At 42.4% G+C, this 18083-nt stretch overlaps 1 protein-coding gene across 1 annotated transcript in view; it reads left to right on the forward strand.

Moving 5' to 3' along the window:
* LOC143783273 (uncharacterized) overlaps nt 1-18083 on the forward strand; it is a 143779-nt gene that overhangs the window by 81682 nt on the left and 44014 nt on the right. Inside the window, exons 13-16 of the mRNA XM_077271685.1 lie at nt 915-968; nt 3215-3268; nt 14686-14739; nt 16846-16899. Coding sequence (XP_077127800.1) covers nt 915-968; nt 3215-3268; nt 14686-14739; nt 16846-16899 — 216 coding nt within the window. The remainder of the gene's footprint in view (nt 1-914; nt 969-3214; nt 3269-14685; nt 14740-16845; nt 16900-18083) is intronic.

An 18083-nucleotide genomic window follows, 5' to 3' on the forward strand; every position in this document is an offset into this window, starting at 1 on the left:
TGGTGGATGTCCTCATATGACCTGGAGCGTGGGAAAAAGTTCCCAGGCTGCTGTTCATGAGGACATCCAGCAGAGGGCGCATCACCGCGACTGAAGGTAACTATAGGTCATTGACCTACATTTCCTTCATTCCCCGGGGCTTACGCGGGAGCCCACGCCAATTTTTTCCGCGATTTAACCCTTAAATTTAATAGCTACAGCGCCGAAATTTTGCACATACACACTACTAACATTAGTAGTGTGGAATATGCAAAAAAAAGGGGGATATGAGATGGTTTACTGTATGTAAACCATGTCTCATATCCTGTCGGGTATGGGAAGGAGAAATGAAAAGCCGGCAATTGAATTAGCGGCTTTAATGCTATCTTGCGCTGCATTAAATATAAATATACAGTGTCTCATTGACATATATATATGTATATATACCTATTCTATGTGTATATATCTACTCTATTCTAACCGGTCAGTGTGATTTTACTGTACACAGCACTGATTTGCCGGCTTTTCAAAGGACACCGATGCGTACAAATCGGACAGTAATACGGATGTCATACGGATGATGCGATTAAAAATCGCATTGCACTCGCATTGCACTCGCATGACACTCGCATGACAATCGCATACGTTACATCCGTTTTTTCGGTCCAGATTACGGACCGATTTGTCTCTCGCCAGTGGAAATGACCCCATATACTGTTACTTTACTTGTCACATTTACATTTTTGTTTAATGTGTTTTGCAGACTTTAGTTACAGTTAAAAAAGTATATTCAAAGTAAAAAAAGCCTAAGAAAAATTAAACAAAGTATCTTTGCCAGGAAATAAAATTTAGTACTTGTTTGTATGGTAAGTGTACTACAATATGTATCCTTTGAATAAGCATTAAGTAATTGTTATTTTGTTTTTTCGTAATAGGGACCAATTGGACAAAGCGGTCAGCCTGGAAGTCCGGGGATTCTAGGAAAAAAGGTACCGTATATATCGAGTATAAGCCAACCTGAGAATAAGCCGAGACCCCTAATTTTGCCACAAAAAACTTGGAAAACGTATTGACTCGAGTATAAGCCTAGGGTGGGAAATGCAGCAGCTACTGGTAAATTTAAAAAATAAAAATAGATACCAATAAAAGTAAAATTAATTGAGACATCAGTAGGTTAAGTGTTTTTGAATATCCATATTGAATCAGGAGCCCCATATAATGCTCCATACAGTTCATGATGGGCCCCATAAGATGCTCCATATTAAAATATGCCTCATATAATCCTGTATAAAAGGTTAATGATGGCCCCATAATATGCTCCATAGAATATTATGCCCATATAATGCTACACGAAAGGATGAGGGCCCCGTAAGATGCTCCATAGAATATTATGCCCCATATAATGCCGCACAAAGGTTGATGGCTCCACAAGATGCTCCATAGAATATTAAGCCCCATATGATGCTGCACAAAGGTTGATGGCCCCATAAGATGCTCCATAGAATAATATGCCCCGTATGCTGCTGCTGCTGTGATAAAAAAAAATGACATACTCACCTCTTGTCACTGGGAGCCTGGTGCCGGAGTCACCGCTGGCTCAGGTCCCGGCACTTGCGATATTCACCTGTCCGCATTCCACCGCCACACGTCGCTGTGTCTTCCGGGTCTCTGCAGTGACTGTTCAGGCAGAGGGCACACACTAAACACGTCATCGCGCCCTCTGATCTGAATGTCACAGCCACAGGATGCGGAAGACAGAGACCGACGGTAGAACGGGGACAGGTGAATATCGCGTGGCTCACCCTCCCCGTCATACTCACCCCCTCCTGGCACAGTCTCTCTGTATGTCCCTGCTTCTCCATGGTCTCCGGCACCTGCCGCCTGTGTTCAGCGGTCACATGGTACCGCTCATTAAAGTAATGAATATATGCTCCACTCCTATGGGAGTGGAGTCGCGTCCATATTCATTACTTTAATGAGCGGTACCACGTGACGCTGAACACAGGAAGAGCTGCGGGGCCGGAGACCATCGGAGAAGCAGGGAAGTGCAGAGACTGCGCAAGTGAGTATGATGTAACAGCTGCCACTCCTGCCGCTCCCCCTCCCCAGCCGACCCCCTGGGACAATGACTCAAGTATATACGGTAAATTACTTTTTAATGTAAAAATTAGTTTATCTAACGCCTCAAACCCAATTTTTTACCCTTTACACCTGTACAGTGTTGGACTGGGGTGACTTGGCACACAGGTTGTGGGCTCTTGGCTGTAAGCCATAATCATCAACATTAACAGAAATAAACACTTGAAATAGATCACTCTGTTTTCAATGACTGTATATAATATATGAGTTTCACTTTTTGTATTGAACTACTGAAATAAATTAACTTTTTGATGATAGTCTAATTTTGTGAGAAGCCCTTGTATATGTCTCACATATCACCTGTTTCTATATATGGTGCTGCCATCTACCCTGAGCTAAATGTACAGAAATAACCTAAATGTCATGTCAAACATACCCAGAGCTGAGAGCAAAAATGAATAAGAAGAATTAATATTTAACAGGGATCAATTTTATTTTGCACACGCATAGATTTGAAAAACAAATCTAATCTTATATAAAGAAGAGAATAGTGCATGCTGCGTTTTTTTTTCCACATAGACATTCAGTCCATGTCAAAAAGTTGTCATCTCAACAGCCCGATGCAGTAACATTGATCAGTGTACTGTCCAAGTCCTAAAGAAATTTGAACACAGACAGCAAATGCTTGTTGGAGTGAGTCCTTAGATAATATCTGATTAATGGTTAGCAGACAATCATATTTATCATGCATCATGACTTTTATCACTTAACTTTAAGGTTTCTCTAATGTGGGGGAAGTGAAAAATAAAAATCTTAGTAGCTCTCACTTCCTGTGGATGTATGTGATTTGTCCTATGGCAGGGAGAGTGAAGCCAGTACTGATTGGCTGAAAAGATAGCGTGACATAATAATGTCACATGATCCGCAGAAGAGCCAGTGCCGACACTGCTGCACCAGAGACGAGTATAAGTGTTATTATTTTACAAGGAGGAGGCATAGAGATTGAGAAGGAGTTGTCTGAATAGTCGATAACTCCTTTAAAGTAAAAATAAACATGCCTCAAGTGTCTTATTTTATATAACTCTTAATATTATATCCATATTGCTTTCTAGGCAAATAATTTAGAATTTTCTAAATTTTTAATTTTCATTCTTAGGGCAGTAAAGGGGAAAGGGGAACAATTGGTCCTCCAGGACCTCAGGGGCCATTAGTAAGTATTGTTCTTAAATCTTATTTTGTACAAATATTGAATCCGTGATTCATAGTGAACTAAAGTGAATTTGTCAGTAAGATCAACCCTCCTAAGCCATCTACAGTGGGTACGGAAAGTATTCAGACCCCTTTACATTTTTCACTCTTTCATTGCAGCCATTTGGTAAATTCAAAAAAGTTAATTTTTTTTATCATTAACCCCTTAACACCCAAGGGCCAATTTTTACAATTCTGACCACTGTCCCTTTATGAGGTAATAACTCTGGAACGCTTCAACGGATCCCGGTGATTCTGACATGTTTTCCCGTGACATATTGTACTTCATGATAGTGGTAACATTTCTTTGACATGACTTGTGTTTATTTGTTAAAAACATGGAAATTTGGCGAACATTTTGAAAATGTCGCAATTTTCCAACTTTGAATTTTCATGCCCTTAAATCACAGAATTTTTTTTTATCAGGAAGTTCGAAGGGTTAAAAGTTGGCCAGTGATTTCTCAATTTGTTAGAACACTTTGAGGAATCTATATGATAGAAAATACCCAAAAGTGACACCATTCTAAAAACTGCACCCCTCAAGGTGCTCAAAACCACATTCAAGAAGTTTATTAACCCTTCAGGTGCTTCACAGGAATTTTTGGAATGTTTAAAAAAATGAACATTTAACTTTTTGTTCACCCAAAATTTAATTCAGATCCAATTTGTTTTATTTTACCAAGGGTAACAGGAGAAATTGGACCCCAAAAGTTGCAAAATTGGCTGGAATTGAGATAGGACGCCATGTCGCGTTTGGAGAGCCCCTGATGTGCCTAAACAGTGGAAACCCCCCACCAGTGACTCCACTTCGGAAAGTAGACCCCCTAAGGAACTTATCTAGAAGTATGGTGAGCACTTTGAACCCCCAAGTGCTTCACAGAAGTTTATAATGTAGAGCAGTAAAAATAAAAAATCATATTTTTTTCACAAAAATGATATTTTCGCCCCCAATTTTTTATTTTCCCAAGGGTAACAGGAGAAATTGGACCCCAAAAGTTGTTGTTCAATTTTGTCCTGAGTATGCTGATACCCCATATGTGGGGGGAACCACTGTTTGGGCACATGGCAGAGCTCAGAAGGGAAGGAGCGCCGTTTTGGAATGCAGACTTAGATGGAATGGTCTGTGGGCGTCACGTTGCGTTTGCAGAGCCCCTGATGTACCTAAACAGTAGAAACCCCCACAAGTGACCCCATATTGGAAACTAGACCCCCCCAAGGAACTTATCTAGATGTGTTGTGAGAACTTTGAACCCCCAAGTGTTTCACAAAAGTTTATAACGCAGAGCCGCGAAAATAAAAAATAATTTTTTTCCACAACATTTTTTTAGCCCCCAGTATTGTATTTTCCCAAGGGTAACAGGAGAAATTGGACCCCAAAAGTTGTTGTCCAATTTGTCCTGAGTACGCTGATACCCCATATGTGGGGGTAAACCACTGTTTGGGTGCACAGCAGAGCAATTCAATGCAGAATTGGCTGGAATTGAGATCGGACAAACCCCCCAATTCTATCTCCAACCCTAACCTGAACACACCCCTAACCCTAGTCCCAACCTTAACCATAACCCTAACCACACCCCTAACCCAAACATACCCCTAACCCTAATCCCAACTTTAACCGCACCCCTAATCCAGACACACCCCTATCCCTAATCCCAACCCTAAACCTAATCCAAACCCTAACCCCATCTCTAGCATCAACCCTAACCCTAACTTAAGCCACAACCCTAACCGTTAAATTTAGCCTCAACCCTAACCATAACATTAGCCCTAACCCTAACTTTAGCCCCAACCCTAACTTTAGCCCCAACCCTAACCCTAACTTTAGCCCCAACTCTTACTCTAACATTAGCCCCAACCCTAACCCTAACTTTAGCCCAAACCCTATCCCTAACTTTAGCCCCAACCCTTACCTTTGCCCTAACCCTAACCCTAAATATATTGGAAAATGTACATAAATACTTTTTTTAAATTTATTATTTTTCCCTAACTAAGGGGGTGATAAAGGGGGGTTTAATTTACTATTTATAGCGGGTTTTTATAGCGGGTTTTTGTTTGGCAGCTGTCACACTAAAAGCCGCTTTTTATTGCAAAAAATATTTCTTGCATCACCACATTTTGAAAGCTATAATTTTTCCATATTTTGGCCCACAGAGTCATGTGAGGTCTTGTTTTCTGCGAAACAAGTTGACGTTTTTATTGGTATCATTTTAGGGCACATGATATATTTTGATCCCTTTTTATTATGATTTTTGGGAGGCAAAATGAACAAAAACAAGCAATTCATTAATTTCTTTTGGGTGGGGCGTTTATACCGTTCCGCGTCTGGTAAAATCGATGAAGCAGTTTTATTCCTTGGGTCAATACGATTACAGCGATACCTCATTTATATCTTTTTTTATGTTTTGGCGCTTTTATACAATAAAAACTATTTTATATAAAAAATAATTATTTTTGCATCGCTTTATTCTGAGGGCTATAACTTTTTCACTTTTTTGGCGATGATGCTGTATGGCATCTCGTTTTTGCGGGACAAGATGACGTTTTCAGCGGTTCCATGATTATTTATATCCGTCTTTTTGATCGCGTGTTATTCCACTTTTTGTTCGGCGGTATGATGATAAAGCATTGTTTTTTGCCTTGTTTTTTTTTTTTTTACGGTGTTCACTGAATGGGTTAACTAGTGGAACAGCTTTATAGGTCGGGTCATTATGGATGTTGCAATACTAAATATGTGTACTTTTATTTTTTTTTATTTACATAAAGAAATGTATTTTTTGGTAAAATATATATATATTTTTTTTCTTTATTTAGGATTTTTTAAAATATTTTTACACATGTTAATTTTTGTTTCTTTTTTACATTGTCCCAGGGTGGGACATCACTGTATAAAGTCAGATTGCTGATCTGACACTTTGCAGAGCACTGTGTCAGATTAGCGATCTGACAGGCAGTGTAGGAGGCTTCTCAGGTCCTGCTCTCAGCAGGCACTGACAAGCCACCTCCCTGCAGGACCCGGAAGAACCCTGCGGCCATCTTGGATCCGGAGGCCTGCAGGGAGGACACAGGAGGAGACGCTCGGAACAACGCGATCATTTCGCACTGTTCTGAGGGTCTCAGAGAAGCGCAATGCTTCTCTATGCCACCGGAAGGCTGTGATCTTGCTTGATCGCAGTGTTCTGGGGGTTAAAGTGCCAGGTGTCAACTGTGATAATCAGCTGACACCCGGCCGCGATCGGCCACGCTCCCCACCGTGAGCGTGGCTGATCGCGTATGACGTACTATCCCGTTCATGGGAATTAAGTCCCAGGTCACGTGAACGAGATAGTACGTCCGATGGCAGAAAGGGGTTAATGTACACTCTGCACCCCATCTTGACTGAAGAAAAACAGAAATGTAGTAAATTTTGCAAATTTATTAAAAAAGAAAAATTCAAATATCACATGGTCATAAGTATTCAGACCCTTTGCTCAGTATTGAGTAGAGGCACCCTTTTGAGCTAGTACAGCCATTAGTATTCTTGGGAATGATGCAACAAGTTTTTCAGACATGGATTTGGGGATCCTCTGCCATCCTTTCTTGCAGATCCTCTCCATTCGCATCAGGTTGGATGGTGAATGATGGTGGACAGCTAGTTTCAGGTCTCTCCAGAGATGCTCAACTAGGTTTAGGTCAGGGCTCTGGCTGGGCCAGTCAAGAATGGTCACAGAGTTGTTCTGAAGCCACTCCTTTGTTATTTTAGCTGTGTGCTTAGGGTCATTGTCTTGTTGGAAGGTGAACCTTTGGTCAAGTCTGAAGTCCACAGCACTGTGGAAAAGGTTTTCATCCAGGATATCTCTGTACATAGCCACATTCATGTTTCTTTCAAATGACAACCAGTCGTCCTATCCCTGCAGCTGAAAAACACCCCCACAGCATGATGCTGCCACCACCATGTTTCACTGTTGGGATTGTATTGGGCAGGAGATTAGCACTGCCTGGTTTTCTCCACACATACTGCTTAAAATTATCACCAAAAAGGTCTGTCTTCATCTCATCAGACCAGAAAATCTTATTTCTCATAGTATGGGCGTCCTTCGTGTATTTTTAGCAAACTCTATGCGGGGTTTCATATGTCTTGCACTGAGAAGAGGCTTCCATTGGGCCACTCTGCCATAAAGGCCCAATTGGTGGAGGGCTGCAATGATAGTTGACTTTGTGGATCTTTCTTCCATCTCCCTACTGCATGTCTGGAGCTCAGTCACAGTGATCTTGGGGTTCTTCATTACTTCTCTCACCAAGGCTCTTCTCCCACAATTGCTCAGTTTGGCTGACAACCTGGTCTAGGAAGACTTCCGGTGGTCACAAACTTCTTCCATTTCAGTATTATGGAGGCCACTGTGTTCTTAGGAACCTTGAGTACTGCAGAAATTCTGTTGTAACCTTGGCCAGATCTGTGCCTTGCCACAATCTTGTCTCTGAGCTCCTTGGCCAGTTCCTTTGACCTCATGATTCTCATTTGGTTGACATGCACTGTGAACTGTGAGGTCTCATATAGACAGGTGTGTGCCTTTCCAAATCAAGTCCTATCAGTTTAAATAAACACAGCTGACCTCCAATAAAGGAGCAGAACCATATCAAGGAGGATCACAAGGAAATGGACAGCACGTGACTTAAATATGAGTGTCTGAGCAAAGGGTCTGAATACTTATGACCATGTGATATTTCAGTTTTTCTTTTTTATTAAATTTGCAAAAATGTCTGCATTTCTGTTTTTTTTCAGTCAAGATGGGATGCAGAGTGTACATTAATGAGAAAAAATGAACTCTTTTGAATTTACCAAATGGCTGCAATGAAACAAAGAGTGAAAAATTTAAAGCGGTCTGAATACTTTCCGTACCCACTTTATATGGGCCTGCAGGTTGTTGGAAATTGAATAAAATGCTAACTTGATATCTGCAATCTGATGTGTTATTCCAGAGACACCCACGTTTTTTTAACCCCTTCATGACCCAGCCTATTTTGGCCTTAATGACATTGCCATTTTTTGCAATTCTGACCAGTGTCCCTTTATGAGGTAATAACTCAGGAACGCTTCAACGGATCCTTGCGGTTCTGAGACTGTTTTTTCGTGACATATTGGGCTTCATGTTAGTGGTAAATTTAGGTCGATAATTTCTGAGTTTATTTGTGAAAAAAATGGAAATTTGGCGAAAAATTTGAAAATTTTGCAATTTTCACATTTTGAATTTTTATTCTGTTAAACCAGAGAGTTATGTGACACAAAATAGTTAATAAATAACATTTCCCACATGTCTACTTTACATCAGCACAATTTTGGAATCAAATTTTTATTTTGCTAGGAAGTTATAAGGGTTAAAATTTGACCAGTGATTTCTCATTTTTACAACAAAATTTACAAAACCATTTTTTTTAGGGACCACCTCACATTTGAAGTCAGTTTGAGGGTTCTATATGGCTGAAAATACCCAAAAGTGACACCATTCTAAAAACTGCACCCCTCAAGGTGCTCAAAACCACATTCAAGAAGTTTATTAACCCTTCAGGTGTTTCACAGCAGCAGAAGCAACATGGAGGGGAAAAATTAACATTTAACTTTTTAGTCACAAAAATGATCTTTTCGCAACAATTTTTTTATTTTCCCAAGGGTAAAAGGAGAAACTGGACCACGAATGTTGTTGTCCAATTTGTCCTGAGTACGCTGATACCTCATATGTGGGGGTAAACCACTGTTTGGGCGCACGGCAGGGCTCGGAAGGGAGGGAGCGCCATTTGACTTTTTGAATGAAAAATTGGCTCCAATCTTTAGCGGACACCATGTCGCGTTTGGAGAGCCCCCGTGTGCCTAAACATTGGAGCTCCCCCACAAGTGACCCCATTTTGGAAACTAGACCCCCCAAGGAACTTATCTAGAAGCATAGTGAGCACTTTAAACCCCCAGGTGCTTCACAACTTAATCCGTAAAAATGAAAAAGTACTTTTTTTTCACACAAAATTTCTTTTAGCCTCAATTTTTTCATTTTCACATGGGCAACAGGATAAAATGGATTCTAAAATTGGTTGGGCAATTTCTCCTGAGTACACCAATACCTCATATGTGGGGGTAAACTACTGTTTGGGCACATGGTAAGGCTCGGAAGGGAAGGAGCGCCATTTGACTTTTTGAATGAAAAATTATCTCCATAGTTAGCGGACACCATGTCAGGTTTGGAGAGGCCCTGTGTGCCTAAACATTGGAGCTCCCCCACAAGTGACCCCATTTTGGAAACTAGACCCCCCAAGGAACTTATCTAGATGCATAGTGAGCACTTTAAACCCTCAGGTGCTTCACAAATTGATCCGTAAAAATGAAAAAGTACTTTTTTTTCACACAAAATTTCTTTTAGCCTCAATTTTTTCATTTTCACATGGGCAACAGGATAAAATGGATCCTAAAATTTGTTGGGCAATTTCTCCTGAGTACGCCGATACCTCATATGTGGGGGTAAACCATTGTTTGGGTGCACGGCAAGGCTCGGAAGGGAAGGCGCGCCATTTGACTTTTTGAATGGAAAATTAGCTCCAATCGTTAGTGGACACCATGTCGCGTTTGGAGAGCCCCTGTGTGCCTAAACATTGGAGCTCCCCTACAAGTGACCCCATTTTGGAAACTAGACCCCCCAAGAAACTAATCTAGATGCATAGTGAGCACTTAAAACCCCCAGGTGCTTCACAGAAGTTTATAGCGCAGAGCCATGAAAATAAAAAAAATATTTTTCTTTCCTCAAAAATGATTTTTAGCCCGGAGTTTTTTATTTTCCCAAGGATAATAGGAGAAATTGGACCCCAAATGTTGTTGTCCAGTTTGTCCTGAGTACGATGATACCCCATATGTGGGGGTAAACCACTGTTTGGGCGCACGGCAGAGCTCGGAAGGGAAGGCACGCCATTTGGCTTTTTGAATGGAAAATTAGCTTCAATCATTAGCGGACACCATGTCGCGTTTGGAGAGCCCCTGTGTGCCTAAACATTGGAGCTCCTGCACAAGTGACCCCATTTTGGAAACTAGACCTCCCAAGGAACTAATCTAGATGTGTGGTGAGCACTTTGAACCCCCAAGTGCTTCACAGAAGTTTATAACGCAGAGCCATGAAAATAAAAAATTATTTTTCTTTCCTCAAAAATGATTTTTTAACCCACAATTTTTTATTTTCCCAAGGGTAACAGGAGAAATTGGACCCCAAAAGTTGTTGTCCAGTTTCTCCTGAGTACGCTGATACCCCATATGTGGGGGTAAACCACTGTTTGGGCACATGCCGGGGCTCGGAAGGGAAGTAGTGACGATTTGGAATGCAGACTTTGATGGAATGGTCTGCGGGCGTCACGTTGCATTTGCAGAGCCCCTGATGTGCCTAAACAGTAGAAACCCCCCCTAAGTGACCACATTTTGGAAACTAGACCCCCCCAAAGAACTTATCTAGATGTGTGGTGAGCACGTTCAACCCCCAAGTGCTTCACAGAAGTTTACAACGCAGAGCCGTGAAAATTAAAAATCATTTTTCTGTCCTCCAAAAAAGATGTTTTAGCAAGCAATTTTTTTTTCACAAGGGTAGCAGGAGAAATTGGACCCCAATATTTGTTGCCCAGTTTGTTGTGAGTATGCTGGTACCCCATATGTGGGGGTAAACCACTGTTTGGGCACATGCCGGGGCTCGGAAGGGAAGTAGTGACGATTTGGAATGCAGACTTTGATGGAATGGTCTGCGGGCGTCACGTTGCATTTGCAGAGCCCCTGATGTGCCTAAACAGTAGAAACCCCCCCTAAGTGACCACATTTTGGAAACTAGACCCCCCCAAAGAACTTATCTAGATGTGTGGTGAGCACGTTCAACCCCCAAGTGCTTCACAGAAGTTTACAACGCAGAGCCGTGAAAATTAAAAATCATTTTTCTGTCCTCCAAAAAAGATGTTTTAGCAAGCAATTTTTTTTTCACAAGGGTAGCAGGAGAAATTGGACCCCAATATTTGTTGCCCAGTTTGTTGTGAGTATGCTGGTACCCCATATGTGGGGGTAAACCACTGTTTGGGCGCACGTCAGGGCTTGGAAGGGAAGTAGTGACGTTTGAAATGCAGACTTTGATGGAATGGTCTGCGGGCGTCACGTTGCATTTGCAGAGCCCCTGATGTGCCTAAACAGTAGAAACACCCCACAAGTGACCCCATTTTGGAAACTAGACCCCAAAAGGATCTTATCTAGATGTGTGGTGAGCACTTTCAACCCCCAAGTGCTTCACATAAGTTTATAACGTAGAGCCATGAAAATAAAAAATAATTGTTCTTTCCTCAAAAATTATGTTTTAGCAAGTAATTTTTTATTTTTGCAAGGGTAACAGGAGAAATTGGACCCCAATAGTTGTTGCCCAGTTTGTCCTGAGTACGCTGGTATACCATATGTGGGGGTAAACCACTGTTTGGGCGCACGTCGGGGCTTGGAAGGGAGGGCGCACCATTTGACTTTTTGAATGCAAGATTGGCTGGAATCAATGGTGGCGCCATGTTGCGTTTGGAGACCCCTGATGTGCCTAAACAGTGGAAACCCCTCAATTCTAACTTCAACACTAACCCCAACACACCCCTAATCCTAATCCCAACTGTAGCCATAACCCTAATCACAACCCTAACCCCAACACACCCCTAACCACAACCCTAACCCCAACACACCCGTAACCCTAAATCCAACCCTAACCCTAATCCTAACCCTAATCCCAACCCTACCCACAACTGTAACCCCAACACAACCCTAACCCTATCCTTAACCCTAACCACAAGCCTAATCTTAACCCTATTTCCAACCCTAGCCCTAATTCCAACCGTAAGGGTACCGTCTCACATAACGATTTACCAACGTTCACGACCAGCGATACGACCTGGCCGTGATCGTTGGAAAGTCGTTGTGTGGTCGCTTGGGAGCTGTCACACAGACCGCTCTCCAGCGACCAACGATGCCAAGGTCCCGGGTAACCAGGGTAAACATCGGGTTACTAAGCGCAGGGCCGCGCTTAGTAACCCGATGTTTACCGTGGTTACCAGCGTAAAAGTAAAAAAAAAAAAACGTACATACTCACATTTCGGTGTCCTTCAGGTCCCTTGCCGTCTGCTTCCCGCTCTGACTGAGTGCCGCCGTACAGTGAGAGCAGAGCGCAGCGGTGACGTCACTGCTGTGCTGTGCTCTCACTTTCCGGCCGGCAGACAGTCAGAGCAGGAAGCAGACGGCAAGGGACCTGAAGGACACCGAAATGTGAGTATGTACGGTTTTATTTTTTTTACTTTTACACTGGTAACCACGGTAAACATCGGGTTACTAAGCGCGGCCCTGCGCTTAGTAACCCGATGTTTACCCTGGTTACAAGCGAACGCATCGCTGGATCGCTGTCACAACGATCCAGCGATGACAGCGGGAGATCCAGCGACGAAAGAAAGTTCCAAACGATCTGCTACGACGTACGATTCTCAGCAGGGTCCCTGATCGCTGCTGCGTGTCAGACACAGCGATATCGTATGGATATCGCTGGAACGTCACGGATCGTACCGTCGTAGCGATCAAAGTGCCACTGTGAGACGGTACCCTAACTCTAATTCCAACCCTAACCCTAAGGCTATGTGCCCACGTTGCGGATTCGTGTGAGATTTTTCCGCATGATTTTTGAAAAATCCGCAGGTAAAAGGCACTGCGTTTTACCTGCAGATTTACAGCAGATTTCCAGTGTTTTTTTTGTGCGGATTTCACCTGCGGATTCCTATTGAGGAACAGGTGTAAAACGCTGCGGAATCCGCACAAAGAATTGACATGCTGCAGAAAATACAACGCAGCGTTTCTGCACGGAATTTTCCGCACCCTGGGCACAGCGGATTTGGTTTTCCATAGGTGTACATGGTACTGTAAACCTGATGGAAAACTGCAACGAATTCGCAGCGGCCAATCCGCTGCGGATCCGCAGCCAAATCCGCTGCGGATCCGCGGCCAATCCGCTGCGGATCCGCAGCCAAATCCGCACATGCCATAACCCTAACCCTACCCCTAACCCTACCCGTAACCCTACCCGTAACCCTAACCCTACCCCTAACCCTACCCCTAGTTCTAACCCTAACCCTAGTTCTAACCCTAACCCTAGTGGAAAACAAAAAAAAAAAAAAAAAAAATTCTTTATTTTATTATTCTCCCTACCTATGGGGGTGATAAAGGGGGGGGGGTATTTATTATTTTTTTTATTTTGATCGCTGTGATAGAACCTACCACAGCGATCAAAATGTACTTGTAAGGAATCTGCCGGCTGGCAGATTCGGCGGGCGCACTGAGCATGCGCCCGCCATTTTGGAAGATGGCGGCGCCCAGTGAGGAGACGTACGGAAACCGGGAGGATCGGTAAGTATGAAGGGGTGGTGGGGGGGTGGATTGGAGCACAGGGGGGGTGATCGGACCACAGGGGGGGTGAATTGAAACAAGGAGGGAGCGAACAGGAGGACGGGGGAGCCGGCAGGCGGACGGAGGGGACCGGACCCCATAACGGAGGACTGGGGGGGCGATCGGTGGGTGTGGGGGGGGGTCACTTAAGTATTTCCAGCCATGGCCGATGATATTGCAGCATCGGCCATGGCTGGATTGTAATATTTCACCATTTTTTTAGGTGAAATATTACAAATCGCTCTGATTGGCTGTTTCACTTTCAACAGCCAATCAGAGCGATCGTAGCCACGGGGGGGTGAAGCCACCCCCCCTGGGCTGAAGCACCACTCCCCCTGTCTCTGCAGATCGGGTAAAATGGGAGTTAACCCCTTCACCCGATCTGCAGGGACGCGATCATTCCATGACGCATACGCTGCGTCATAGGTCGGATTGGCACAGACTTTCATGACGCAGCGTATGCGTCAAAGGTCGGGAAGGGGTTAATATATAAATTCATTGTAAAAATCTATGGGCCGGACTCTGATCTTCATGGGAATCTGCCTCCAGAGTTTATATTAAATGAAGGGAGGAGTTACCAGTGTGAACCAAGTAATGACTGACAGTCTGCACTCCTGATCTACATGTCTCATCATTTAATCTTGAGTTTACTTTAATATATTAGTAAAATATTCAGAAAAGTATCTATAAAATGTACACACAGATCACATAATCAATAACGAACAAAATTATTTGGTCCAAAGCCAATTCTGATAATCTAGTTTTCTGTCTCCTTTCATAGGCAATTGGTATAGCAGAGAAACAACAAAATAAAACTTTTCCACACATAAAAATTGCTTGTCAAACTAGGAGAATCTAACATTTCACAAAGACACCAAACTCTACAATTAAACAAATAAATTACAATTTTCGTTATGTAAGAAATCTATTTCTGGTTCTAGGGTGAAGCTGGATTACCTGGAAGAAATGGTGCCCCTGGTCTAGTAGGGTTAAAGGTAAGTCGTTTCATATAATAAATGTATACTTATTTTTAACATATGACATACTGGCGCTGGACTAAAGAGAAAAATATCAAAGAATCAGGAACTTACCTTTGTAGACCGTGTGTCGGTGTGGTCTCTCCAGTATACAGCAGTCCATGGACAAAGGATACAACCAAACAACTCGTAAAATAACTATTACACAGTTTTAGCCTGATAGGCTAGCAGGAGGCCCTCGTTGTCACAACAGATGCCTTGGGGGAAATACCACTCTGCATCCACTGTAGTCATCCCCCCCAAAGTAATTCTTTCCCTCAAACAGGCATCATGGAAACAGATACACGTTTCTCCAGCTCTCTGGTCAGTTTCTGGAACACAGCGAATTCTGAGCTCCCAGGATGACATTGAATTTCTCTCTCATTCTTCCTCCTCCAGTCAGCTCTCTGCTGGTATGGAAAAAACCATGGAGTCTGCAATAGAGTCTATCCAAGAGGCAACCATGACCTCTTGTGACTAGATGAGACAATGATTAACGGTCTGAGGAGTGCAGGAAAGAGACACAGAGGATCCATCTTCATCAAGTTGAACAACCACCTGATGAAGACGGATCCTCCGTCGAATTGTGGTTTAACCCCATCTCTCGTCTGTGTCTCTTTCCTGCACTTCTCAGATCATATATCATTGTCTCATTGCTCCCATCCTCCATTAGAGGTTCTCGGCTGGAGCTGGGGTGGAGACCTGACATCCTGTCCACCCCTGGGCTGCTTCCTAAGCGCTCCTATATGACTGCTCATCACTGACTCTCATTTCTCTTGTGGCTAGAGTCCAATACTGCAAGTCTACTCATTAGCATCTCAGACCTTAGGGACATATTTCCATTAACACAGGGATATAAAGATTAAAGCGGTGGTCCAAAACTAACATTGATTTGAATCCAAAATTCCTATCTAGTTAATGTGATTTATTGATTTTAATTGTAAATTCCTATTTAGTTAATATAATTAAAACGTCCCTACCGTTTCCTCTCTACTCTAACTAGAACATCATACCCTCAGTGGAGCATGGTGGATGCAACATTATGCTTTGGAGCTATTTTTTATTGAGGCTTTAGTCAAGGTAAAGGTAATTATGAACAGTTCCAAATATCTGTCAATTTTGCAACAATATCTTCAGGCATCTGCTAAAAATCTGGAGCTGAAATTGAATTTCACCAAAAGAATTGCTTTGCTAAAAGAAGATCAAAGTTGAATGATCAAATTGATAATCTCAAAAGGGCTACACACAGGAGATTTGGAGCGCTAATGAGTGGACTAAGATGGCCAATGTGTCATGCTGATAGACTCCTACCCAAAAAGACTGAACGCTGTCATAAATTCAAAGGGTACTTCAACAAAGTGTTAGTTAAAGAGTGTACATATTTATGTAACCTCATTGTTTTAGTTCTTTGTCTTTTTCCACCCAAAAAGATTTCAGTTTATGCTTCAAATGAATTGTTTAAATTATAGATGACATTAAAGGTGGAACATTCTTAAACAATTCTACGTGGTATCATTTCTTTACATGAAAAAAACCTGGTATTTTAACAGGGGTGTGTAGACTTTTTAAAATTCATTGTATGACGTGAAGCAAAGATTTAGCTTGGTACAAGCCTTTATAGTTATTTTTTAAAGATCATTAGTTCAAATAAAGATAATAAACTTTGCAACATATTCCATTACAGGAAAATGTCTCATTTTCCACTTAACAGTCTCTTCTTTACTCACTTCTCCAGCACTAGTCATTTATGTGCCTGATATTTAATTTTAATGTAGGAAAAATATATATATTCGTACCATGTTTGCCAGTAGATAGAAAAATATTAAGATTTGAGAGTCCTCAGTGGTTGAAACCTTTTAATGGTATCAACCTCAAAGGACTCTCAAATCGTAATATTTTTCTGGTACTTCAGTAACACTTCAAGTATAATTGACAGATTGGTTACAATTGGGTGTGGAGTGGTAGGAGAATTTTGTTGCCTCTGTTCAAATCAAAAGTGCATTTTTCAGTGCCCGTCAATGACCTTTGTGACTCTGAGTACACTGGGGATTTTAGTTTGGTAACTTTTCATGTAATTATTTGTAGGGAGATAAAGGTCCGCCAGGTCAGCCTGGAGTAGATGGTCGTCCCGGATTACCGGTAAGAAAATACTGTATGTGCTATTAAATTTTAAGTATGACCACAAATGACAGTGCACTTACCCTAGTCTACACCATTCAACCAATACTATTATTTTATACTTTATTATTTCTCATTAACTCTAAACTCAGCAGCTGGGACTATATGGTGAGACTTGTCACACAACAGCAATTCTCAGGCAATTCACGTGACCAAAAACACTTGTGAAACTTGTCTGTGACTTCCTGTTGTGTGACTATTTTAGAGCTGTAATTTGTAAAAAAAAATACACAAAAGATTGTCAAATTACAAATGAGTTGCATGCAACTTGCATTGAAGTCTATGGCAAATGAGTCATATGTGACTTACAGCAAGTAGCAGAAGATCCAACACATCTGATAACATTTGTGACTCTGTCACAATTACAGTAGGTTGCAGATCACATTGTAACAGCATAAGAAATCATTTGATAATGTGTGCAAACTGTAAAGCGCTGTGGAATATGTTCAGTGGTAGATACCAGTCCTACAGAGCATATAACAGATCACAGCACAGTTACAGATAATGACTTACCGCTGATGTTCTTTGATGGAATCGTTCACTTTTCCGTCTTTTCCATCTGGCCCAGAACGACATGACAACTTCTTCCAGCCAGGACTCATCTGCAGAGAATACAACAAAGACACATTTCACTTCTCATATTCCAGCCCCATCACCATCTATTCCCAACCTGCACAAACTCCTCATTCTGCTGATACCCCAATACAGAGCCGCTGCTACCGTATGTGTCCCTATTACTGCCCCTGATACCCCAATACTGAGCCACTGCTGCCGTATGTGTCCCTATTACTGCCCCTGATAGCCCAATACTGAGCCCCTGCTGCCGTATGTGTCCCTATTACTGCACCTGATACCCCAATACTGAGCCACTGCTGCCATATGTGTCACTATTACTGCCCCTGATACCCAAATACTGAGCCACTGCTGCCGTATGTGTCCCTATTACTGCCCCTGATAGCCCAATACTGAGCCGCTGCTGCCGTATGTGTCCCTATTACTGCCCCTGATACCCCAATACTGAGCCACTGCTGCCGTATGTGTCCCTATTACTGCCCCTGATACCCCAATACTGAGCCCCTGCTGACGTATGTGTCCCTATTACTGCACCTGATACCCGATACTGAGCCAGTGCTGCCGTATGTGAC

This window comes from Ranitomeya variabilis, chromosome 6 (genome assembly GCF_051348905.1).
Source record: "Ranitomeya variabilis isolate aRanVar5 chromosome 6, aRanVar5.hap1, whole genome shotgun sequence".
NCBI classification, from domain to species: domain Eukaryota; kingdom Metazoa; phylum Chordata; class Amphibia; order Anura; family Dendrobatidae; genus Ranitomeya; species Ranitomeya variabilis.